This window comes from Pseudomyrmex gracilis, unplaced genomic scaffold (assembly GCF_002006095.1).
Source record: "Pseudomyrmex gracilis isolate BER0280 unplaced genomic scaffold, ASM200609v1 scaffold_342, whole genome shotgun sequence".
NCBI lineage: Eukaryota > Metazoa > Arthropoda > Insecta > Hymenoptera > Formicidae > Pseudomyrmex > Pseudomyrmex gracilis.
The window spans coordinates 42535-69612 of NW_018020926.1; the positions used below are offsets into that span (position 1 = coordinate 42535).

Genomic DNA, 27078 nt, shown 5'->3' on the forward strand with positions numbered 1-27078 from the left:
AGGCGCGCGCTAGGGCGGATGTCTCGGCAACGAAGGCGATGGAGTGGCGGAGAGTTTCGCGATGAACTCAAGAGAGAGAATCGGGAGAGGGCGGAAAGGAGGGTGGCGAAGGTGGCCAAGCAACGGGTGGGTTACGAGGGGCGATGGCTCAAGGATAGAGATCGCCGAGACGGAAGAAGGCGTAAGAGAGAAAGAGAGAGAGAGACGAAAAGAGAGAAGAGGGAAAGAGAGAAAGCGCGAGGGGGAGGGAGATGAGTTGCGAGAGAGGACGAGGACAGGGTGAGAGGACGGAAAGGACGCGGGGGCGGATGAAAGGACGCTTACTAGCTACTACCTATTGATCGCCAATTCTTTTTCTCTTGTTGCATATTAGGCGCACTCTCTTCCTTCTTTCTCCTTCTCCTTCCCTCTCGCTTGCTCGTGCCCGCGCGCGCTTTCTGTCTCTCTTCGCCCGATGCGCGGCTCACCCCCCCGTTGCGTCTCGCAGCCAACCTGCCCCCTCGCGGTCGTAGAACGCGCGAATCCGCCCCTATAGCCACCCTCCCGCGTCCCTCCTGCACTTCCTCTTGCACCTCAGCCGCCTCCTCTGCCTCTCTGCTCGTGTCGCCTCACCGCGCGAGAGAGTGCAAGCCGCCCCTACCGCCCATCTACTACCTACCTACCTACCTACCTACCTACCTACCTACCTACCTACCTACCTACCTATCTACCTACCTACCTACCTACCTACCTACCTACCTACCTACCTACACCGACGACTCCGACGCTCTTCTTAACGGCAATGTTTCATTTCGAGCAGTACCCTTCCTGTTTCGGGATGGGGCCGACGGCCGTCCACTAAGTTTTTTTTTTCACGCAGGTGCGCGACGGGAAAGATCTCGCTGGGTGTATAGTCTTTTAAGCACAGAGTGGACACGGTTGAAGGGGGGTTTCGTTACGTGGCTAAGTAGAACGTAAGAAGTTTAACTTCTCAAGTCTTCTTGAGAGAGAGTGCAAACATGTAATGCGATACCTTCGGCAGAGGTATCTCTTCTTCGTAAAAAAAAAAAAAAAAAAAAAAAAAACGAGAAGAAGAGAAATCTTCGATACTCGAAATAGCCTCGCAATCGCACATCCATTCTGACCACGCGCTCTTCGATTTCTGTTTCAGATAGCAACCAGCGATCTGCGAGCGTCTTCACACAAGAGAATTTGGCGGAAGAAAAGGGAGAGGACCCCCTCTCGCGCGTGCGAGAGGTGCGCACACACGCAACATAACACACACACGCGCGGCGGATCGGAAGAAGCAGGAAGAAGGGAGGGAGGGCGGTAGGGTGGCTAGAGGGATAGAGAGATAAAAGAGAGAGGGATAGGACACACGCCGGCGGCGACAGACTGCACTCTCGTGGCGCTCACAGGGCGCAAGCGTGCACGTGTGTTGTGCGTTTCACTGTGCTCTAACCCTGTCCCGCTACCTGGGAGGAGTAGCGTGGTCGTCGTCCCTCCGCGGCTACATCCCCACTTTGCCGCCCCCGTTGCCGCCGTTGCCGCCACCGCCAGCGACACCGACGCCGACGCCGCCGTCGGCTTGCCATCCCTCCGACGCTCGCGGAGGAGAAGCGCGCCGCGCCACGGCCGACGAAACGACGACGGCGACGACGACGACGACGACGACGACGACAGCAGCAGCAGCAGCAGCAGCAACAGCAGTAGGGCCCCCACCACCGCTATCACTACAAACGCTGCTTTTACTACCATCGCGCTACCGGCAACTCGCGACGACGACGACGACGACAACAATAACAACAACAACAACGACGACGACGACGACGACGACAACGACGAAGACGAAGACGAGGACGAAGACGAGGACGAGGCCGATAGTGACTTCGGTCGCTCTTTACGACGTGTTACGTCACGCGTGACGTCGCACCCGGCAGCGCGCACGTTAGCGCGCGGCGACGTGTACACGCGCTTAAATATAACCCCTTTCTCTCACGCACGTCTCACGCTCACGTCGCGCGCTGAAATACAGAGAAACAGAAAGAGGAGGGCGCACAGAACACAGAAGGGGATATTCGACGGAACGTTGGTGGGAGCGACGTAGGGCGAAAGGAGAAAATCGGAAAGAGAGGCGCGGGAAGGGAAACTAGGACCGACTAGGGGAGAAAGGGGGCGCAAGAAAGCAGGAAGGAGGGAGGAGGAGGAGGAGGGTGACAGGAGAACGAGACGACGAGGGCGACAACGGCGACGACGACACGGAGGACGGAGGAGCGCCGGCGGTGGAGGGGGTGGACATCCACGCGGGAACACGAGGCAGGCGCACCCGGCCGGCACGCGCACACACATCCTAAGATGTGATTTCAAAAATGGCGGATTGCCCCTATGCCCGCTGCATACAGGAACGCAGACATATCCGACGGGAGCTGCTGCGATGGACAAAGAATATGGTCTTCGTAGTCGGTAAGTAAAGAGAATCTAGAGAGAAAGAGAGAAAGAGAGAGAGAGAGTCGTCGTTCGTTCTCTCGGTCTCTCGCGTAATAAACGGCGACGAACACGCGTAGACGCATCGTTCGTGCGTAAAATTGTTCCGTGCGTGTAAACGCACTTCCCAAATCTTGAGCGACCAAACTGGTGGCCAATTGTTCGCGATGAAGAGCGAACATAGTCGCGAATAGAACAGAAAAAGATATGCGATGTCACCGCGAACGTGCCTGTTGCGTGTGTTTGTGTTTGTGTGTGTGTCATGACAAGAATGGTATGTGCATCAGCTGTGGTGCGAGTGTAAGTCGTGTGCAGGTACGCACAGGTTTGCCTACGTTCCGCATGGTAAGTTTCTCTGTGTGCCGAGAGTACATAGCGTGTGGGAGTGAGTTGTGTCTGGCAGTGTGTGCGAACGTGGAAAGAGCGAGCGAGAGAGAGAGAGAGAGAGAGACGGTAGGAAAGAGAGGATGGGACGAGAAAGAGAGCGAGAGAGAGAGAGAGGGAGAGAGGAGAGAGAGAGAAAGAGAAAACACGCTAGTGGTTGAGACCTGTTGCGAACCGAAACGCCGAATCCTGGCTGACTATGTGCCAGGCGTGACTCCTACTCGCGCCTGTACGTTCAACAGGGTGGTACCACGTTGCCGGAAAATCCGATAATATTCTGCGAGTAGTTTCCCGTGCGGTTTCAAGTTTTCGTGCGTGCGCGAATTGAGAAACCGCTTCTCTCTCTCTCTCTCTCTCTCTCTCTCTGATCATCCGTTTAACGAAAAAATTAACTTACGGTTCTTCCCCGGGTGTGTTTCTGTGACAATCGCGTCTCGCAATCGCGCAATTATACGATTTCGAAATTATCGAATGCAATCGACGCAATCCGTGCGCGTCATTGTCAGATAGTTTGTATAATTATTTACAGTGATTTAGAGTTTTCCGCAAATATTCCCGATATGTATATATATATATATATATATATGTATATATAATTTTTTTTTATTTTTTAAAATCACGTTTCTGTGAATAGATAATTGTTCCTTATTCTGAGAAACGGGCAATCGATACCCGGTCTATATATAAAGTTCGCGTTCTGCATGCTTCCACCGCGCGGTGATCTGATTGATCCGATACCTGGAACGAACTTAGCGACGGAGAAATAAAAATTTGATGCCAGCTTTTTTATGCCGAAAGACATACGGTATAATTTGGTATTCATTGAAGTTAGAGCATATGCAATATACTCGCGACACGCTCGAAAGCTGAATTATCATAGATCGAACATTTCGACATATAGATTTTTCACGAAGAAGTTTGCTTTTCAAACATATATATATATGGACCGTTTATTTTGAAAGTAAGTGTAAGTCCATTTTCTTTTGTTTCGAGAAACTAGTTGTACATAAAAAAATTTACATTAAATTAAGCATGAATTACGTGATATCTCATTTTTCTTTCAAAAATGGACTTACACCACTTTCAAAATAAACGGTCCGTATATATAAATAGTTACAAATTAATTTTGACAGTTAAAAATAATTTTCTATGTCTCTTCGAGTTTGTTTTATCGTATAATAAACACTTTTCCCATCAATTTAATATCTTTCGAGATCTCTCATCGGAGACAAGAACAAAAGGGTCAATGTGGCGTTTGTTATCGCTTGCGAGAAAGTTCTCGAAAAAGCTGTGGAAGAAGAATTAGGCGTCGCGTGTGCAATTTTCCGTGCAGGGAAGAAGGGTGGCGAAATCAGGCTCGCGAGACAGACTCCAACCCCCTCCGTCTGCCCGCCCTTCCACATCGGCGGCGCTTACCCCTCGGTCGGTGCCGGTCGAGGGGTGGAACGGGAGAACGTCGTCAGACGCGCAGAGAATACTGCACAAGCTGCGTGCCTTGACCACAGACAACCGAGCGCGATCCCGGCCGCCGCCCGAAACCTTCTTTTCTTCTTCTTACGGCTTTCCCATCCTCCTTCCCCGATCCCCGTCTCACCCTCGGCGGTCGCGCCGTCGCCGTCGCCCCACCACCCCTCTCCTCCTCCTCCTCCTTTTCCCCGACTTCCCCTCCTTCGCCTTTCGGTTAGTTCGTCAAGGGGCGAGCTCCGGTACTCACGGAAGGCACGTTTCCGCACGCGTCGGTGTGTTGCGTGCACTCGCCGTTACGCTTCTTCCTCCACTTTTGTGACCTCTCCCTGCCTCTCCTCGCCTTCCCTCCTTCGAAGCCCCTTTCGCCCTCGGTGGTTCTCTCTTTTCCTCCTTTTCTTCCCCCGCTTTCTCCGTCGTCATCGTCGTCGTCGTCGTCGTCGTTGTCGTCGTCGTCGTCGTCGTTGTCGTCGTCGTCGTCGTCGTTGCCGTCGTCGTCGCCGCCGCCGCCACCTCTCGTTCGCGTCGCTCTTCATTTCGGAACGCAGCTGCCGCTGGTGGTCGAGAAATTTTCGCGAATCCTTCCTCGAGGCGCTCACCTTCCGCCCCTCTCTTTCACCCCGGCGCGTCCTGTCCTCCTTCGCGACGACCCCAACCGCCCCTTCTTTCGTTCTTTCATCTCCTATCTCATCTTCGTTCTCTTCGCGGCGAAGAGAGATCCTAAAAAAAAGGAGGCCGAGCAGTGGAAGTTCGACGAAGAACGGAAAAAAGGAGGACCGGCGGGGTCGGGCGGGGGATGGAAACGAGGACGGCGGGGGAGGGGGGGAAGGGGAGGAGGAGGAGAGAACGACACGAGTTGCGTGTGTGCGCCGCGTTCTTCTGCCTCTCTCTCGGGTTCTACCCGAGACTTCCGCGATCTTGGAGGATCGACCAGTGCGCGTTCGGGAAAGGGTGACGGAGGGTGGAACCGGCTTTCGAAATCTCGTCGCGTCGCTTGTGCTTCTCCGAGTGTGTGATATACGCGCGCGGGCGGTCGCACGTCCCGCGACGTGTATCGGGCGGTCCGCGTCGTCGGTAGTCGCGGGGGTGACATCCGTTTTGGCTGTGACGGCGCGTCACGGACACGTCAAGGACCGCGCGTGATCCGAAGGAGAGAGAGAGAGACGAAGGGAAGTGGTCTGACGCGCGCGGTGAGAGCGAGAGATCGTCGAAGGTGAAACAATCGGAGATAAACGTATAAGTTTAGTGGTTGTCCTGAACGAACGCGAAATGAAGTTTTGTTCACTTCACAGTCAGGAGGAGAGATGTCGGTTTAATAATTGAGTGAATTCCGAAGATAAGCGCGGAGATAGAGAAGAAGATCGCCGTTGAAATCGGGGGAAAAAAAAAAAAAAAACTGTTGCTTTCCGCAGCGGGAAGAAGCGGCGGAGAATTCTTCGTCTTCTCGCGCCTCAACGCGCGAGTGTAGCAGTTACACCTGTTACGCGCGCGCGTTCATCGGTGGCCGCCGATATCTCGCGATAAGTTTCGGGGAGAGTGTTGCCGCGAATGCGAGAGAGCGCGCGAAGGGGAAGACTCGCTCACAACTCTCCGGGGGAGAGAGAGACTCGGTGATCGTCACGCACCGTCGTAATCCCCGGCGTCGGCTCGCACGCACGTAAATCGCGCGGACACCCATCGAGAGAGAGCGGACATGGAATTGGACGTAATAATGAAGCCTCTTCCTCCGCGTTGCCCCGTTGCGCCGAGTTTTCGCGGCACCGAGGAGCAGACGAGAGCCGACGGGGCGTCGTCGCGATCTCGCGTGGGCCACGAGTCACGCCGGTTGTTGTAACACGATGTCGCTCGTGAACTGCGTAACTGACTAACGTCGTACGAAACTGTCGCACGACACAGGATTCGCGGATTCGCCGAGCGTGAACACGCGGAAGTGGATCGACGTAACTTAGGTAAAAAGAGAGAAGATATATATATATATATATATATATCCCTTCGCGGGGTTTTTCTTTCCGCGTTGTCCCCAACGCGCGCGCAGGGTTGCGTGGCAACGCGCGGCACGTGCGCGATTAGAAGTGTAAGAGCGAAGAGAGTTTGTTCCTCTCTCGCGCGCTTAGGAGAGATTGATTTTATGTAACCCGCAAAGTGTCTCTCTCTCTCTCTAGGGGCGAACCAGAATTGGAATGAATTTTTTTTAACCAAAAACCCTGATGCTGTAGAAAATAGAGAACGTAACAGAGATTAAGTCTTTCTCTCATTGCATTCTCACGGAGTCAATTCGCAATTAAAAAAAGTTTTTTTCCAAGAGAATGGAATAAAGAGAATTGAAGCATAGAAATTGTAGCCGAGAAGAACGTTATTACAAGAATTTTTATGCGTCACGCGTATACTCTTATTGTCGCTGGAAGTAGGAAACTATTATAGCGCGCTGATAAAAAAAGAAAAAAAAAGAACAAAGTTTTGCGAAACGACATCGCGATTTTGTCCGCGAAGTTGAAAACTATTATTACCTCCCCGTTTCGGAATGTCAGAAAACGGCGAAGGTTCATCGCCGTCCCGGCGCACTTGACTTTCATTCATGCGAGAGGCATAGATTATGCGAGCATGCGCTTTCCCGAGGTAGAGAGACACCGCATCCGGTAATATTTCATTGTCTGGAAACGTAAGATTTATTAGAGGATACAACTTTATATGAAAGATGTAGATGTTAATAAGTTCTTCTACGAGCTGAAGTATGTACGAGAAGGCTTTTTTCAAATAGGCGATAGCTATATCTCACGAGAGATTTGAAACTTGAGCCCCCCCCGGTCAAGATAAGATACCCCGCCGCGCGGCATCATTTCCGATTAAGCTCGATTACTTCCCGTATTCGTGACGGAGAGGCATATTACAAACGAAAACCGGACGCGGAGAGAAACTCGCGGAGGGCAATATATATATATATATATATCTGCTCGACTCGCGCGCGTATCATCATCCCCCGTTTTCATTGTTCAGCCGCATCCGCTCCGTTTCCCGAAAAGGCACGGCAAAAGGCGAGGCGGGTTGTGCGAGCAAAGGGGGGTGGCGGATGGGTGCAGTTACTGCTGATCGTTAAAAGGCGCATAAAAAAAGGGAGAGGAGAAGGCGTTGGGCGGCCGGACGGACGGGTACCGGTGGTAAGGGGGAGGTCAGAGGAAGCGGCGCGAGAAGTAACAATAAAAATTCGTCGGCGTTCGTGTTTCGTCGCCGTGGTAGGAGCGACGGGACGTAAGGGAAAGGGACGAGGTGAGGAGCACCACGACGACGGGGGAAGGGGGTTGCAACGAGGCGAGAGAGAAAGAGACCGGGGCGAGAAAGGGGGGTAGAGAAGAGCGGCTGGGGTGGTCGGTGGAGCAGGGTGCGTAATGAAACGATATTGAGTAGCCCGTGGTAGGGAGGGTCGTGTGAGAGAGGGTGGGGGTCGTCTTCAGCCCTCTCCGTCGATTGACCTCGCTTCGACGGGGCGACGGTGGGGGCAAGCCAGGGGCGGACGAAAGGTAGGGTACGGTGGGGGACCGAATACCGAGAGCCCGCTGTCCTGGGGGGTGGTTGTGGGGAACGAAGGGGGGCGCCTTTAAATTGACGAAAATGACACGGCACCTTCTCTCTCCGTTCGTTTCCCTCCTCGCTTAACTCTCCTTTGCTTCGCTTCGCTTTTTTCTTTCCCCGTTTCGGGCGAGCGATGCCAACCCTGACGACGACGACGACGACGACGACGACGCGACGTCCGGAAACGCTCCCTTCGAGAAATCTCGAAAACCGAACATTGGCACTCGAAGCGGCATGACTGAATAGAAATAAATCGCGATACGACGACAAATCGGATCGGTGAGTGCGTGTGCGTGTGTGTGCGTTATAACGCGCGAACTTCGAGGAGCTCTGTATCGATGAGAAAAAGGGACGGCGGAATGTACTGTGTGTGTGTGTGCAGGATCTAATTAAACTTCCAGCGTGTGCGGACGTGTAGTTGGAATTAAATCAAATGACGTTTCGAAGCCGAATTAAACAAATGTATCTTTATTTCTCACGTTATTAGAATATTGTGCGCGTGTACGTGTGTGCGTATCGTAAAAGTGTAAAAGGAATATTTGTTTTTTTTGAAGGATTTGAACTTTTTAATAATAATAAGAAAACCGTTCGTTTTTTTCAAGTTGAAACAAAATTTAAATCGCGACACGATGCGCGCTCGTTTAAAAAAAAACTCTCGTTTTGAAAAAGTTTTGTGTTTCGCGAAGTGTTCTCTTTCCAAATATAAATCTCTCATACATTAAATCTCACTGCCGCCGGACTCATCGCGGCAATTAAATCGTTCCGCTTTGGAACTTGGCGCATTGCATAACCGGCATTGCCTCAGCAGGACGAAAGAAAAGTTTCTCAATGAAGACTGTGTGCCCCCCATCGAAACGCTATTTTAAATAATAATCATCCGGACACAGGAGCGCGCGCACACACACACACACACACATACGCGAACGGCGTGTGTTTCGAAAGTGGAAAATAGGTCGACGTCCGATACAATCGGATAACAGAGTATTAAGCGATTACATAAACTCCGAGGGATAATTAGTGCGAGCGACTAGCTCGTTAACGAGCAACGTTAGCGCGTTTAGTAGTCGCGGAACGGCAAAGTGACCGTGCGAATAAAGTAATCGGCAAAACACACCGGCGGCCGGCCTATTTTAATGAAGCGAACGAACGAACGATATTTTTGTTTCTTGTTTCGAAGGTGTCCCCGAGTGATTAGCGAGCGACCGAGTCGATATGTGAAGCCTCACCGTCGATGAATCCGTCGTGTATTTATTTGACATTCACGACATTCGGTCTGCCATCGTCGTGTGTATGACGACTCGTAACTCCACAGTTCATAAATCAGTTTGACTCCTCTTCTCTTCCCTCACGACGCCTCGTCCAAACGCCGTCGCCGGAAAGCCCGCAATACGATAAAGCAATTTACAACTACTCCTGTGTTCTTCGCGCACCTCCCCCGCAACAAGTTTCTGCCGCTGCCGCCGCCGCCACCGACGCCGTGCTGGAAGTTAGACGCTAATTTCGCGTAATTAACGCCCCTGGCTTTTAAATTATTTGCGAGATAAATAATTTCCGGCGACTAAATTCGCCACATCGCCGGCTGAAGAGATCGGAACGCGCGTTCGCGCGCGCGCGCTTCTTCAATGTGCGAGAATCGCAATGTCGAAACGCGCGATCTCTACGTACGTCTCGAAGTTGAAACTCGGACGAGAGGTGTATCTTCCTTTGATAATTGTGTGCGGCTTTTTGTTTTTTTTTTTTTTTCAATCTTTCGGGATCACGTAAAACATTGAGAACCTTCTTATCTTTCGTATCTGCCGCCGTATCATCGCGCTCGCGAGGTCTTTCCGTATCTTCAAATGCAACGGATAACAAATTAAATATTTTTTTAATTTTTACTTTTTTTTATATATATTTTCAAGTTACTAACTAAATTAAAGATTGCTATCAATATATTTGTCGTGTTTAATCGCAACATATATATATATTATATTGCGTGAGAGATTATCAGAAATGTAAGATAGCAAAAACACAAAAAAAAAAAAAAAAAAAAATTGAACGTGTCCGTTTTAATGACTCGTCTCACACGTAAAAAATTGTAATTTTTACGAAAACCGAAAAGCCACCGTGTATATACCGTAAATCCCTTCCTCTTTCTCTCACGTTTTTCTCTCATTTTATTTCGCACCTGTCGGATGTTAATAATAGGATAGAAATGATTACGGCTCTCTCTCTCCGCGTAGAGTCGTGGATTCATTTTGAATGACGAGACGCGTTTTGCGCGCGTTCTCTACGCCGCGAGACGACGTTCGGCGAGAGCGGGCCGTCGGAATATCATTTCGCGCGCACTCGCGATGAAACGGCCATATACGTTGTGAAAACGTACGGGAGTTAATCCGATGACGCGGATGGCGGCGGATCTTGTGATCGCGCGCCGTGTTTTAATCGTCCCTCGTGTGCGCGCCGCAAAATTTTCTGAGGCTTCGCTTTGTATTACCTTGGTGCAACTACCTACGTCCTCCCGAAACGCCGATACTTCGTACCCAATATATACGCCCGTCTCGCTCGCTCGCATGCGAATACGCGCGCATATGCTCGCCGCAACGTGTGCGCGCACGTTGAAAAGCGATATTGTGAGACCGGCGCGCACAGAAAAAGAGAGAGAGAGAGAGAGAGAGAGAGAGAGAAAGAGAGAGAGAGAGAGAGTTCTCTCTCGTTGCGTTTTCACCAAGGCTCACGTGCACACGTTGGCAATAGCATCTCTCTTTCGCACGATGCGCTAACTGTTGCATTCTGCATGCATGCGAAATGCGCTCTTTCTCTCTTTCTTTCTCTCTTTCTCTTCGCAAGCCTTCTTTTATCTTCTCTTTTTGGCTTGCTCGCGCTGTTTCTCTTTCGCTTTATCGTCTCGCGCCTCTACCTTACATCTCGCTCCTCTTCTGAAGCTACAAACCACCGTTACAACATTTTCGTCAGCTTGTTATACCCCTCCGCGCGGCATCGCGTTGCACGGGATGTGCATGACGCAACGCGCGAATTAAACGGTACGTTTTCGGAGCCGGAACGGAAGCGGAAAGTTTTTCCATATACATTAAGTCGAACACATCTTTCGTTCAAACGAAAGACGCATCGGTTTTCGTTTCGTCGACGTTGCGATTAGATTTTGACATTTTTTGCAAATCAACGTGTTATAGAAAACAGAGATTTATCGTTTAAGACGCGCGAATTTATTTAGATATTTACAAGTAAAAAACAAACGTTTTTTACTTGTAAACCTCAATTTTTGAAAAAAGAAAATTTCGGACGTATAGCAGCGTCAAAGTAGCATCTACTTTTTTTTCTTACTCCTACTTTGAGCCTATCGGAACCTATTTTGAGCCTATCAGAGCCTGCGCAGTCTGATCTGAGAATTGAACCCTACTTTAAAACTTTAGCAGGAAAAAAGAAAATTTCGGACGTACAGCAGCGTCAAAGTAGGATCTACTTTCTCTCTTACTCCTGCATAAAAAAAAGAGGAATTGAGGTTCAATGTGGACGCTAAGTTTTGACTCGGGTTAGAACCATTTTTTTTTTTATCGTCTTTTTATCGAGTGTCACAATGGACAAATTCTCGGAAGAGGTTTTTTCGAAGTTTCCCGAAATTCTATCAAACGTAATTATTGTTGGTGGTACACCGAAAAAATTGTATTCTTGTTTTGAGGATATATCCCACTTATTTTAAGTATATTTTATACTAAAATAGGCGCCAAGAAGAGTTTCTTATTTTAAGAGAAAAATCCTCTAAATAGTAATATTGATAAGAATATATACTGATTAGAATATAAAAAGTCTCTATATAGAAAAACATATATATCTCACTATTGAAAAAGACTGTATTCTTAAATTAAGACTATATTCTTAAATAAAGAATATATTCTTAATTTCAGAAGAATATCATCTAAAATCTTTAAGAAGATTTTTTAAATAATAATGAATTTTGGCTATTGAAGCAGTAACACTGTTGTTGGAGTGTATATATTAAAATCCGTTTATTAACAATTAATAGTATAATAGCATGAACGCTTTCGACCCTTGTATTAGGTCCTTTTCAAATGCATTTAAATTTCTTAGATAGAAAACGTCGCTCAATGTTGATCAAGGATATCCGCACTAGCCATCCCGACCAACACTTTACAAAGGTGAAATCGCGACTCAGTTGAAAAGGACCTAATACAAGGGTCGAAAGCGTTCATGCTATTATACTATTAATTGTTAATAAACGGATTTTAATATATACACTCCAACAACAGTGTTACTGCTTCAATAGCCAAAATTCATTATTATTTAAAAATTCTTGAAGCTCCATATAATCATCATTACATAAGATTTTTTAAGTATAAAATCTTCTACTTACGAGAATATAATTTTTTCGGTGTACACGTGACGCGAAAGAAGTTAATGATATTCGCGATCGAAGATCGCGAGAGAAGATTGAGGGAATAATCTCTCGCGATAAGGATGGCCTCTTTATTCTTCGATCGTGCTCACCCGCGATCCGGTCCTTCACTGTCATTCCCCGCGTGTCACACCGACGAATCCATCGTGGCCCGCGTATGATAATATTTCGCGACGCGACTCTTCTCGCGGATTGTAACACTAGAACCAACGTCGTGCGATAAATGGGTCACCAGACAACGACTCCACTGCCTCGTTTGGTGTCCGATTACCGCTTAGACGACAACAACGACGACGACGACAACGACGAAAGTCTCGTTAGAGATGTGCGAAAAGGTCTTACCTTGAAACTCTCGCGATGCGAAACAAAAAATTTTTCGCTGATCTATCGGATTTCGCGTCTGATCGAAACACTTGATTTCTTACGTGTTAATGTTGTCGTAGCGTGTTCCCGCGTGATCTTCTCTTGCGGCTAAAAACTGCAAACGTGTCACGACGATCATTGTCGGACGATCGCGTCGAGTTTTGATACTCTCCGTGGTGTGTGCGTCAGGTGTGTGTGTCGCAGGTACACAACTTGGATTCTTCTCGAGACCTCGGCTTTAAAGAGGTTGCAATCGTCTGTGAATGTCGCGCCTGAGTATCTCTCGTCTTTGAAGTTTTTTTTTTTTTAACATATACGCGTGTATGTTGCACACAAAGTAATGGGGGAGTGGCCATTGTTGCAAAATGATTGCGCCGGTTGGTGCGCCGCGGCATAACGAACGATCGTATAATTCCCCGCGAGTATAATGATACTAAAAACCGAGATACGAGCGAGTGTTGTTTGCACAGACTAGTTTGGTTTTTAACTCGCCGGAAATTAATGTCATAAAAATTAATACTGTTAGCGCAATATCGCGTGTTTCTTCTGAGTGTTTTTTTGTTTTGTTTTTTTAGTCCGAGATTCGCAGTTTTTAAAGAAGCGAAGTAACCAGGTCGAAATATAGTTTTTTTTTTTTTTTTTTATCGATTTGTGGATAAATGCACCAATGTGCGTTTATTGCAATTTTGAGAAAAAAGACGAGAGAGAGAGAGAGAGAGAGGCGCGCGGTAATCACTCGCTTTTTTGTATTCTCACGAACGTATCTGCGCGCACGTCAGGGCCGAAGTGCGGACAGAAATCGATGTAAAATTTCAGTTTCCGTACTTTTTTTTAAGTTATTTCGCTCAGAGATGACCACTAGATATTTTCCACCTCAATTTGTTGTATTTCCCAGTCAACTGTTGGAGAAGTGATTGTGCGCTTCTTCTTTTTTTTCTGTGCATTTCCGTGCTTGTGATTAAACAGTTGCGAAAAGGGGACTCTTTTTAAAAAAAAAACAATCGCTCGAAAACCGATTAGCTTCGAGGACCGCGGTAAAAGTCCACCCATCCGACCCTGTTCGCGGACATACAACACGTGCATACACATACGCATACATCTTCATACGACTGTTGAAGAAAAGGAAGCGGCCCCTCGATAGTGCATTGGCTGCCTCAGCGGCCGTTAGCGAGCCCGAAACTCTGAATGAGAGGAGGGAAAGGGGACAAAGAGAAACGGCTCTAAAAGATTCGGCAGCTGGTACCTCGGCCGGTGTCTGAAAAAAACCTCTTTCGGACGTTGTGTACACATTTCGTGAGCGCGCGTCGAACTTTGACGAGCGCTATACTCGCGCCAAAATATCGACGAGTTTCGCCGCGACGGGTTTCGCGGGAAGAATTGTGGTAAAAAAAAACGCAACGTCGCGAATGTCGTGACACATATCATCGTGAAAAAACTCTTCTTCAAAGTTTGGTTGCGAGAGAAAAATTCCGAAGGGAACGGGAATTTGTCACGGTTTGGGAATTTGCCGTCTATTTCGTGTAGAGCGCGCGTGCGCGCGCGCGCGCGCGCACACACACTAATTATAAATACACGCTCGGGCGATTGCGATCTCGCGAACGAGCGCCCGTGGCTCGTGACTGTCCCATCGTGTACTTTCGTGCTCAAGGAGAGACCCCCTCCGATCGGCGGATCTGACAACACAATACGTCTCCCTGGGAAGACTCTCGGCGTTTCGCGCAACTCGCTCTATTCGTCGCGGTTTGTATTTTTTTTTTTATTCTACGATCGCCCAACGTGCAAACGAAGAGTTTCGATACGCGACGTGGAATCCTCGTGCAAGCGTGATTTCGACGACGAGCATCATTTCGAGACATTAATGAGGCACGCGGGGCCGAGCGCGCGCGCGCGCGCGAGAGAGACAGGAGAGGCCTTTCGACATCCTTCGTGCGCGCCGTCGTCGTCGTCGTCGTCGTCGTCCTTCGCCCGCCTCGGAAACCACTAAGCGGTCCCGCCAGGTGAATGGGATTCTCGCGATCATGCAACAAAGCGACGCAGATAACTTGGTGTCTAGGTGTGGACGCCTTGTGTTTTTTCTTTTTTTTTTTTTTTGTTTACCGTCATCGGGTTGGTCGCAACTATTGCGTTCGCTCGAGGTTCGCGCGAAACGAGGTCTGAAAGTAACAGCGATCTAGTTTTCCACGCGCGGCGTGCATTATGCAAACGGGGGGGAGTATATACCCCATTAACGAGTCCATTCGGCTCGCGGCGACGATGTTTGTTCGTCGATGCGACAGTTTTTCGAGCGCTCGTTGAATTAGCGAAAGCGGAGGGGGGAGGGGGGTATTTTCCTGTGATACCGCAAATTGCAACATGTTGATAATTGATTCCATTAGAGACCGTTGTTGTGCACATTAGGTCATACATGTGTGTGTGTGCGTGTGTGTTTTATATATAAATCGAGATTTTATTCCAAAATAAAACTTGCCAGATGTTTTTTTTTTTTTAATTTCATCATTTCTAAACACTTTTTATAACCAGTGTCGAATTAACAAACACTTGCATTGTATATATGAAGGATGTGTTCAATAAAAACAAAAAATTTGACACTCGCGTGCTAAATTAACTCTCGTTACCGCAATTACGACAAATAGGATAATTGTTCCTCATTTGAAAGTCCTTGTAAAGTCACTTTTTTAAATTTTAATTCAATAGAAACAATTGTATACATAAGTACACAAGTAACGCATATAAATTGTTAAATATAACTTTTACAACAAGAAATGTATTTTTGTTGCATTCACCCGAGTCGAAATTTAGCGTCAACATTGAACCTCAAGTTTTCTTTTTTTATGTAGAAGTAAGAGAGAAAGTAGATCCTACTTTGACGCTGCTGTACGTCCGAAATTTCCTTTTTTTCGCTAAAGTTTTAAAGTAGGGTTCAATTCTCAGATCGGACTGCAGGCTCTGATAGGCTCAAACTAGGCTCTGATAGGCTCAAAGTAGGAGTAAGAAAAAAAGTAGATGCTACTTTGACGCTGCTGTACGTCCGAAATTTTCTTTTTTCAAAAATTGAGGTTCAATGTAGACGCTAAATTTCGACTCGGGCAGTTATTGTTAAAAAAAAAAAAAAAGTAGAAAACAAAGACCGATTTATAATATTGCGGAATGCGCGACTCGCCATTCGGGACAGTTGCCTCACGCGATATTACAACGGTTGGGAGACGTTTTCGACGCGATATAGAGTGTCCCAGGCGAGTTTCGGACAAAGGATAGCCTTGTGCCACGTTTGTGAGAGTCGATCGGCGGCCCCACTATCGGGAGAGGAAAGAGCGACGGAGTGAGAGATAGAGAAAGAGAGAGAGAGAGAGAGAGAGAGAGAGAGAGAGAGAGAGAGAAGTAGAAACCGGCCATTTCCTAACCTTCTACTCTCGTCGTAGACCGGATTGCCATTGGTCGAAACGGGCCGGCGATTAGAGAAGGCACCGTTGTGTGATGAAGTAGCTTAGGGACCGAGAGACGAGTGGAGGGCCGACGGGCCGCGCTGAAAATCGCGGCTCTGTCATTGGTCGAGCGGGCCCCTCGAGGCCGTTCGATTTAGAATTGAGGAATGGTGCCATTACATCCTCGCCGTATCCGCGGAGGACAACCGCGTGGAAAGTAGGCTTTGTTCTTGAATTCTCGCTGTTTTGACGGATGAATGCGAGAAATTTGTTGATTTTACCTAACCTAACCGCAATATTTTTTTTTATTTAAATAATTACGTATTGCAATGTTCTCACGTACGAAATTTATTTTACACATGTTACGCGTTTATAAACATATATTCACTTATTATTACGCAAACTTTAATCAAAGATAAATGCGTTAAAATCTTTTATTGTATTAATCACACTCGTGATCGCGTTAAAAAAACAAAAACCACGACGGAACACGCGAAAAATACGACTTGGGGGTTTTTTTTTTGTTTTTTGTTATCTCGCTCTTTGAAAATGCAAGCAGCAAACGAACGACACGAAACTCAAAACGCATCGCGCGAGAAATCGTAGCCGCATTCAGCTCGCGAACGCGGCCAATCTACACGTAGAGAGACAGATAAATGATTTTATTCGTCGAATTGCTTCCCGTTATAGCGTCATCGTATTAATCCCGGGCGTGGTCAGCCGCCCTACTTCTTCGACTTCTTAAATAGCACGAGAGATAAGATTGGTTCGGCACCTCCTGCCTGGAATTTCATCCGAGGGCCGCGCCTGCAGTCTAATTACTTCTGGATGGAATCGATCAAGGACTCGGACTTGCTTCGCCGAGTGAATATATAACGAGCCTGTGTCGCGAGACTCTCTTCAATGAAACAGTTGCGGAAAACTTGTGACGATCGACTGCGTTGTTTCCTTGCCGATCGCGCGTTTCTCGTCAAGGAAAATCGTTAAAAAAACTGAACGCGCGCTTAACTAGACAGAGCGATGCTAATGAGATGTTAATTTGAATAGAATACTATTTTCGCGCACGCATTATTGAGAGTGGAATTTTATTTGCCACTATTTAACATCGCGCTACTGAGCGCGCAAATACCCGATAAAAAAAAAAAAAAAAAAAAAACAATTTAACAGATTTTCTAATATTTTCTAATATTTTCTAAGAAACAATTTGATTTGTACGTTCTGAAAAAATTCGCAAGTTCGACAACGCGTTCGACTCGGAGCGTATTTTTCGCACGAAAAAAAAAAAATAAATAAATAAATCGTCTAACGTGTATATATAGTTTTTCTCTCTGCCATTTAAAATATCTGTCGGTTTACTCTTGCGATGACTTCTCGTATCTCTCTTCCTGGTATGTTATCTATTATGCGCCGGCTTTGTGTCAATGCACACCCGGTAGAGAATCGCACAGGCGTGCAATCGTCGTCGGTGCAAGATGCGCTCACACTTCACCTCCGATGATTGCGCGCGACGCGGATCTTAATGAAGCCAATCCGACCTTACGAGGGAAAGGAGCGTCGCTGCATCGGGTCGATGATTAATCTCGCGATAATCCGATCGCGCGCAGTCAACGCGCAAAATCATTGCCGCGATAAGCGGCTTGCGTGCGTGTATATTGTGTTGCGCGTTGAATCCCCGGAAAACGCGTTGAATCGTCCCCGGGCCGGACTTCCGCGTTCAAGCGCAACGTTGCTTTCTTTGATGCGCGACGCGTTCTATAAATCAGAACTCGCCCGATAGAGGTGTACGTCGTAGCGGATAAATAAAATTTATGCGAATTCGAAATGCGATTGTTTTATTTTTGCAAGTATATATATATAATATATGCGCAAATATATAGTGTAATTTTTTTTCCCGACGAGAAAAACCACGAGAGAGAGATGCCGCCGGCGCGCGAATGTATGCAACGAAAAGAAAAATATTTGTCGGCCAATTGGCGAGTCAGATTTTCATGAGTCATTACACAACCTTGAAGTTTGCACGTTCCGGCGCAACGATGACTTGGCCGATTCCTGTGTATGTGTGTGTGCGTGCGTGTGTTCGATCGAGATGTACGCATGCGGCGCGTTTCCAAAGAAGTTAGCGATTTTCTCGACACACACCGCAGTTTTGTTTTTTTGTGATTCACGAGAGAATGTCGTTCTCGATGAATCGTTTCGATGATGATGATGATGATGATGATTGTCGTCGAGATTTTATATTGCCTTATTTATTACCGAGTATCAAGGCGGATGCAATGAGTGAGAAAATATGAAGATGAAAATTCAGACGAGAGAATATCGAATATCTTGAGAATCCGATTTTAGAAGTTATTTCTGACAAAACAATAAAAAATACGAAGTATGTTAATTATAATTTAGTTTAAGTAAGGTAGTTAATATAATTCGATAGAGTCAAAATTAGATATCATCTTTATTTATTTAATTACGATTCCGTGCCGTGTTAATTATCGCGCCGCGCTAGTGATGCGCATTTAAATTTCGAACGTGTGTCAAATTACATATAGAAGAAATTAATATATCTAAATCTTTTTCGCCGCGCTGTCTGAAACAGTCGCGAGCCGATGTAAATTAACATTGATGTTTGTTAGTTATCGCAAATTGTGCGATAAGACACTCGTCGATAAGCAATTAACGTTACGGAAACGCGTATCGCGAATCTCTTGTTATGCGAGAAATTTGGTTAATTGATAATCGGAATCTCGTAATAGAAGGGACTGAATAAATCAACGGTATTTCCCCTTTGCGAAGTGGGATCGATTGAAATTCGGTGCGGATCGCGTTGAGCTTAGGTCAAAAGGTCAGAGAATTGCATCAGGACTTGTGCGAGATGCAGGACTCGATATTAAGAAATTATTGATCGCGATATTTTTACGAACCGCTTTTGCGTTGGCAAATTATTCTTTCGGCTTTCTTCTCTTTCTTCTAAGAAAAAATTAAAAAAAAAAAAACAAAAACAAAAAAAAACAATCTATTCGACGCGCACAAAACGCGCGCGGTAAACCAATGACGTTTATTAAAAAATATTTCATGCAACAAATCCGCGATGGAAATCGGCAGTGAGTCATCATCGTCGCGCGCGCGCGCAAAACCTTGTTTGCACGTGCTTCTGTCTATCGCAATCGCGCGTAAAAACAAAAAAAAAAGTTATGTGTCTTATCGTAACTCGAAACTTCATTGTTGTCAAATAATTCTCGGTGAGAAATCCAAGACGCGTAGGAGATCGGCCGCATTCGTTAGCGGATAAAAATTGCGTCGAGAACACAATCACAGTATTACACTGACACTGTGCCGGAAAATCTTTCTCAAATTTGTTTCGCAAATAATTTTTATGTGTATACTCTCTCGCGATTTGCGCCGAATCGAGAACATTTCGATCTCTGCACTCTGACCTTTCTCTTCGATATTTGTTCAATTTATTTTTTTATTATTAAAATTAGTTTTATTTTAAATGAAGAGAAGAGAGAAAGAGAGAGAGATCATGTCGCGCAAGTGTCGCTGCAACATTAATGTTTTCGAAAATAACGATAAGGAGTAAGCTGCACTTAAGGCCGTGGCGTTAAGCTCGTCCCTGACCGTAATATCCATCGTGCATTTTTCTGACAAGCATGCGCGAAACACACACACACACACACACACAAATGACAACGTACACACGCACAGGTCTTGCGGCGTGGCCGACGTGGATCCAGTTCGCGTTTCCGCAAAGCGCATTATACCTGTATTTGATAAGCTGCGTGGAAGTAGAGCGTTTAAATAATGGCCGTGCACGTTGGCGATGGACTAGCGCGATGGGCGTCGTCATTCGTTCGAAACGTTCGACAAACAATAATAATTTATTCAGATGTTTTTCATGCGCGCTTCCCCACAGCGCGCGCGACCGCGTTAATTCCTCGAGCAGGTTTCTCGGTTTTATTTCTCAATTATTATTCGCTTGTGCAGTTTAGAAGAAGCCGATTCTCTCGAAGATATATACATAAGAAAAAAAAAAACCTAAAATTTTATCTTTCGAATTTATTTTTTTCTGAAAAATTTCTCACTTCACGCGCTTCTTTCTCCTCTACTTAAGTACGTTTTTTTTTGTTTTTTTGATAACGCAATTTTCACACGCGAAAAAAACCAACGCATATTTGTTTGCAAATTGCGCGAGTCTGTCGTGTTTATAAAAAAAAAAAAAAAGCAAAATTAGATAAACGTAGGTGTGTTTAAAAAAACATGAGTAATGTGTTTGCGAGAAACGAATAGTGGAGAAATAATTACGGCGGTGTATATATAAAATGTGTATAGATTTAGAAACGGCGCTCTGTGCCGCTAGCTGGTTCAAGGATTAACAACATTTCGTTTGCCCGAGCGTACGTGTTGCATAATTGCGAGCTATCCAAGATGATCAATGGCGTTTTCGTTCTTTACGAGGTAATTCGCGCTTATTCATGAACTCGAGCGAAACCGGCGATATATCTTCCGCAATCGCCATGCTTCGCACGGCGATTCCCGAAATTTGTGTGCGTTTCACATAGAGTGGCTTTGGAAACGTTCCGTTCCTTCGCGTTGAAAATCAATTTTCAGCTAACTCCGGTCCAATCTTTCCGGTTAGAAGAGAAACCGGTTGACATGCTAATGTCATATTAATCACCATTAACGCTAACGCGAGCGCTTGTCCATACTGAAAATAAACTGGTACCCGAGGGATAATAAATTTAAGTAACAAGGCTGCGGGCGGTCGCATTAATCCACAATCGTAACAGCACAACTTGACGGCACAACGTAACTGTGCGAGTTCCGTCATTGTGTTGTTTGCCGAGAGGTCACAGTTTTGCAAGAAAATTCAGCAAAAGATCTGAATAAAATATTTTCGCGTAGGTTGCGAAATTGCATTTTATCAAAAAAAAACAATTTTTTTTTTCATAGATTATATTGTATAAAATATAATATCTACATACGTGTGTTAATAATTGATATCAAGATAATTCGAGAAACGGAAGTTGAAACACTACGTAAATATTTATATTATAGCGTGTTACGCAAAATATCTTGCGTAACACGCAAAACGATGAGCACATCCATATCTATGCATATCAATTTCTTCAGGCACTTCGCATCGGATGCTAATATAAATGTAAATCGATAACGCAGTAATTATCGAACGAAACGCATAATTAACGGCTGAACTAATTAACGGCTTGAAACGCATAAGACTCATTACGCGAGATTTCGAACGACGCGACGATCGAGCGACGAGAGAGCGACAATTCGACTTCAATTTTCCTAGACGTTTGTGCTGCTCCTGACGAAGGGGGGGGGGGAGCCCCCATATATATTCGCAAGCTTACGCGGAGTAAGTTGTTTTGAAGAAAATAACACGATTAAAAAACTAAACTCCGATACGCGCCGTTGAGTCAGGCGATAATAATTGCAGCAAAAATACGCGGCGGAATATAATTAGGTGTATGCGCGCGTATGTCCATTTGCGTGAGATAAACCGACCTTAGCGGACTTTAATTTAGAGAAAGAGCCTAATGTACTTTCGCGAAAAATTGCGCTGCTCTCGTTCGAGTTGCGACCTTTTTTTTTTTCTTTGCTTCTTGTTGATGTTGTTTGCACAAAAATTCATCGTCGTCCGAACGAATCCGCGTCGCGTTGCGGAAAAGAAATATCCAGTTTTTTTTTCTTTTTGTCGATTTTTCGACGCGTCTTAACGCTTCTTTTTTTTTTATCGGCAACACATTGTCGTTTTCTATCAATATTTGTTATATAAAAATATTATCAATGTTTATAAATTATAGAGTTTTCGATCGAACACAATCGTACGTGCTAATATAAATACAAGCACGTAAAATTTGCGAATTAATTGGGTCACTTTTGCACTCTTACTCGTTTAATATATACGATATTACTCTTCGTAAATTTGCTCGGGCAAAATTGCAATTGTTGTAATAATATCGCTTCCATTATTTTAAGCGCTCCGAACTTTCTCTCTGAATTTTTCGATGTTTTTACCACAAAGCCGTCGCTACAAATTGATCCCAAATTAAGCGGCGCAATATCAACGTTGCATTTGGCGATCCCACGTTAATAAGGTTTATACTTTCGAAACAATATTTTTCACGAAAAAATTATGATCAAAGAGCCCATATTGATAAAATTCTGATTTTGGGTTTTTTTTTTTTTTTTTTTTTTAATTCCAGGATCACACGCCCGCTATTTTTTCTTGTCCGATCCAATGAAACTTCTTCTTTCTCCGTTGCATGTCGATACGAATGCAATTAGAAATCTCTAAATAGCTCGCTAAAATTCAGACTGTTGAACGCGAAACTAGTTCACGCATGGTGGACTAGTAGGTTCGGACGAAAACTCCGAAATTACCAAGAGTATATATCGGAATCGCAACGGCAGAGCGTCAGAATCGATCCTCGAGCGCAATTTAATTTGCGAATTTCTCGTCGTTCCGCAGAAATAACGCGTTTTCGCGGAAACGTCGTGCCGTGGTTGACCCGCGATCAGTTTTCCGCGGCCCTAATGACCGTTTCCCCCGTTCGCAAACGATCAAATCAATTCAAAGCGCTGCGAAAGAATGGACAGGCGCCATGAAAAATCGCCGCCAGACTTGATTCGCACGCGATACATTTTTCTACTATATAGTGTCTGTCTGTGTGTGTGTGTGTGCGTGTGTCTGTCTGTATGAACGGATGAGAAGAACTCTCGTGCGTGCGCGTGCGTGCGTCAATCGCGCGAATACGACGAAAACGTATACTTGTTTTGTGCACGTGGGTGCATCATACACACACACACACACACACGCGCGAGTATATATACGCGATATTGGCGTGACGGTACGTTGCATTTGCGGCACGCGCGCCGTGATACCGGGTGTCCGTCCGAGAAGCGCGCGGCTGATTGTCGCATCCTAGCCTGGTAATTGGCCGACCGTTGTCGGGTTTGCGTTTGATCGGCGATAGGACGCGCGGAAAACGCTGTTTGAAAGATAAAGGCCGGTTTGTGGTAGCGAATTCTGTTGTTGCCTGGCAGAAGCGCGTATAAATCAAAAAGAACCGCGACGCAAAGTCACGAAATATTACATGTAGGTAGCTGAAAGGATTAAAAAAAAAAGATAGATTTTTGATTAAAATAAAAACAAAAATTTCGCACGTATAAAAACGGTTAATAATAATCTCGTTATTTTTTGTAATTTATTCTATTTAAGAGAGAGAGAGAGAGAGAAAGAGAGAGAGCGGCGGAGAGGTTTGTGCGCGCGCGAAAGATATTTCATAAAAATTTGTGTAGAGATTTTCTCTTCGTTTTCCCGCAAAACACGCGAAAAGTTGTAATCGAGAAGTGAAAACGTTTGACGGCAGGAGGATTAAATTGAAGCGCGTCGCAAATCGAATTATTTTCACGGTTTCTTGATGACAAAATGTACGATAGATCGGCGAGCTTTTACTCAAATGAATATCGAATACTGTTTGCTAAATTAATGAACGAACGAAAAACACAAGCTCGCGCTGGCGGGCATATTTCCGCGATGTTAAATATTTATTCAGGAAATTAACATCCGTCACGAATGCACACGTATATCCGCAAACGTATACTACGGCGCGCGGCTCTGATAATTGTTTCGACTAGCATAAATATCATAATTTGTAAAATCCCAGCCTGATGATTTAACACACCAACAGTATCCGCGCGCGCGCGCGCGCGCGAAAAATCGACGCTGTGCGTGGAAATCTTTTCGCCGAGACGACGACAGACAAGCGCGACTGTTGCAGTTAGGCACGTCATGTGCGATAACAGTCAACTATTCGGCCTTTGGATAAGGAAGTGAAAAATCCCGTTATCGCTGTCTGTATCGCGAAACGTTCCGGGGAGCAGAACGAGAATTCTGGCGTAACACACACACACACACACACACAGACAGACACACTCGTGTCCGGGACACAAAAATTTCATATCTTCGACACACGTTAGATGCGCACTCAAACGCGCTCTTTCTCTTCAAAAGAGTTTCGCGCAAGAACAAACATATCTATCTATTTCTCAACGCACTTTCAATCAGCAGCAAAGAACAAACGCGCTTCCTACTGGTTATTCTGTTCTTTTTTTTCTTCTTCTTCTTCTTCTTCTTCTTCTTCTTTTACTCGGCATTGCGGTGTGACAAAAGTTTTGCGCGACGCAAAACACGACGCGATAATTGCTCTTAATTACACCACCGAGCACAGTGTGTTGAACGGTGCTCCGTGGAAATTATATTTCCATACGTTTTAATTCGCGCGTCCGACGATAATACGGTACATATATTTGTCCAGGTTGTTGAAAAAGTTAATTAATTAGATCAACACGTCTCATTCTCTCCCACGCACGTGTAATTAAATTCTCGAGCGTTCTCAAATGCCGCGATGAATCTTCCGTAAACTGCGCGAAAAATTCGCGCGTTTTAAAGTAAAAAAAAACAAAAAAAAACAAAAAAAAAAGGAAACAGAGAGAGAGAGAGAGAGAGAGAGAGGGACAAAATGTCATTTTTCTCGCTAATGCGATTCTTCTCGCTTTGCCGCGCGGTTGCAATAATGCAACCCGTGTCCTTCGAAAACCACCGTGTCCGGTTACTCAATCGCACGCGATCTGCATAATTTCGCATCTCGCATCTCGCTGAAAGAACCGTATATATCCGCGCGGTTCTGTATTCCGCGATGTGCTTTTCTCTGGGAGAAACCTTAATCATCGTTCATCATTTCCTATGACAAACGACGACCGGTCGGATGCGTTGTTATATGGGCGACGACGCGCGCGCGCGCGCGTGCGCGAGAGTTTGCGGCAAGCGGGGTTTTTAGGATATATATATCGTCACACACAAACGCGCGACTGCACATTTTACTCGCAACTCGCTCCAAGATTATGCAACCGCGATTATAAAACCGCGGGCTACCTATTTTAACGCATTTATACGATTACGATAGCGACAGTTTGCATTCAGGAAAAATACGCGTTCCGATAGTAAAACTTTTATCGTTCGACTTTTGACACACATGGTAATGCGCAGTTTGTGATTTTTTTTTTTTTTCTAACGAACTAATTGCAAAAACGAGAACGCCACGTGATTGCAAAGCATTTAAACGCGATGATGATATATTACTGAGAATGTTCAGTTTTTTTATCTTGGATTTTTTCTCGTTACTGTACTTGGTTTTATCTCTATTAAAGATTTGAAATTAATCTTAATTCAATGAAAACTTTAATTCCGATACAAGAGCTAATGACCGATTTGATCTTTGAGATCGTTGGTCCCAAAATCGTATGTCTTGATCGGGTGTGAGAAAATCATTCTGCAACCTGTATCGCGATACGGGTTTCGGGTATGCCGGTGCACATCATTGTTTGATGTAGTTGCGGTGGTCTCGCAGGTCTGGAACGGGTAGCGGAAGAGTTGATGGGCCGTAGGAGATGGAAGCAATACCAGGACACCCTGTACAGCGGCACCCGCAGCAGCGAATCAGCGACGGCACAGCCCCACCATCGGCTTTACCCGGCGTTGTCCTCGTCCTGCAACCAGATACCCGGGAGCCTGGACCAGATTGTTGGGCCGCAGCTACATCACCCGGCACCCTCGTCGTTGCCGTCGGCGGTTGCGCCGACGGTGCTGACGACGGCGACGACCACGACGACGACGACAACGACGGCTATTACACTCGCGAGCGGTGTGGTGAAGCAGGAAAGCCTGCAGAGGCATCATCTGCAAAACCACCACCACCACCTGCAAACGCCGGTTCAGGATCATCCGCAGGAGGATTCGCGTCGTCTGAGGCCGGCCGAGATCAAGGTCGAGGCCGGCGACGAGGAGGCGGCCGCGGACGGTGTCGCGCGAGAAGACACCGCAACGAGAACGACGGACACGACGGCAACGTCGTCGACGACAACGACGACGGGAGGAGCGGCGGCGGCGGCGACGACGACGACGACGACGATCACGTCGACAACGACAACGGCGACCGGTACGACGACGATAGCGACGAGACGGCGACGCGTACGCCGGCAGAACGACGGGGAGGACGCCGAGGGCGAGGAGGACGGAGACGAGAACGACGAGGAGACAGGACGTGGCCAGAACGAGGCGGAGAAACGGCTCAAGCTCGACGAGGACGCCGACAGGTCGGTGGTCAGCCCTCTAAGGACGGAGAACGATCGTGCGACTCGGGATCATCCGACTGCCAACGCTACCGACACGGAAGGGACCAAGGTTGGTCGGAAATTTGTTGATGTTTTTTTTTGTATTAGAGTTAGTACCGATAATTTCGCAGAAATCATTTTTTTTTTTACGCTTTTATCTAGTTTCTGATAAGTTTTCTTTATCTCTGTCTCAGTCTTCGATAAAGGCCTCTAATCTCTTGTGGCATTAAGTTACTCTTTGTGTAAATCACTATCTTTAAAATGAAAATATAGTTTCTGAGGTTTATTGTTTTTTTTTTTTTTTATTTTTTAATTTTTTGTTATTCTCCACTTCAGGAACGGACGGAGGAAATTACGTTGGAGCGGGCACCGGTAACGCAGGGCTTGCTGAGGGTAAAAAAGGAAGAGGAGCTGCAGGAGGTGCCGAGTTCTGGTGGCGGAACGACGATACTTACGACGCCGGCGACGGACTCGGAAGGGACCAGGTCGGGGTTGTTATGCCGCGAAGGGAACGCGGCCGCAACGACGAGCGTAGCGACGACGCCGTTTTTCCTCGGAAGACGCGCGAGTCCGCCACCGGAGGACTGGAAGCCGCTCGACAAGTGTTACTTCTGCCTCGATGGCAAGCTACCCCACGACGACCAGGCGCCCCTTGTAAGTATATATCGCGAGGTATACTACTGCCGAGCCTGCCGATTGCGAGATTGCGCATGGCTTGAGCACACACGGGGCTGAGACCCTCCCCCCCCTTTATCCGCAACCGCTAATTTTCCGTAGAGACGATCCTTAAGAGCGACCTCACAGAAAATT

General features: G+C 46.3%; 1 protein-coding gene across 1 annotated transcript in view; it reads left to right on the forward strand.

Annotated features, from left to right (window-relative positions):
• The first annotated feature begins 2277 nt into the window (after window positions 1-2277).
• Window positions 2278-27078, forward strand: part of LOC109860186 (mushroom body large-type Kenyon cell-specific protein 1) — a 44580-nt gene continuing 19779 nt past the window's right edge. Inside the window, exons 1-3 of the mRNA XM_020439109.1 lie at window positions 2278-2442; window positions 25506-26338; window positions 26605-26922. Of these exons, the coding sequence (XP_020294698.1) occupies window positions 2349-2442; window positions 25506-26338; window positions 26605-26922 (1245 nt within the window). The 5' untranslated portion in view covers window positions 2278-2348. The remainder of the gene's footprint in view (window positions 2443-25505; window positions 26339-26604; window positions 26923-27078) is intronic.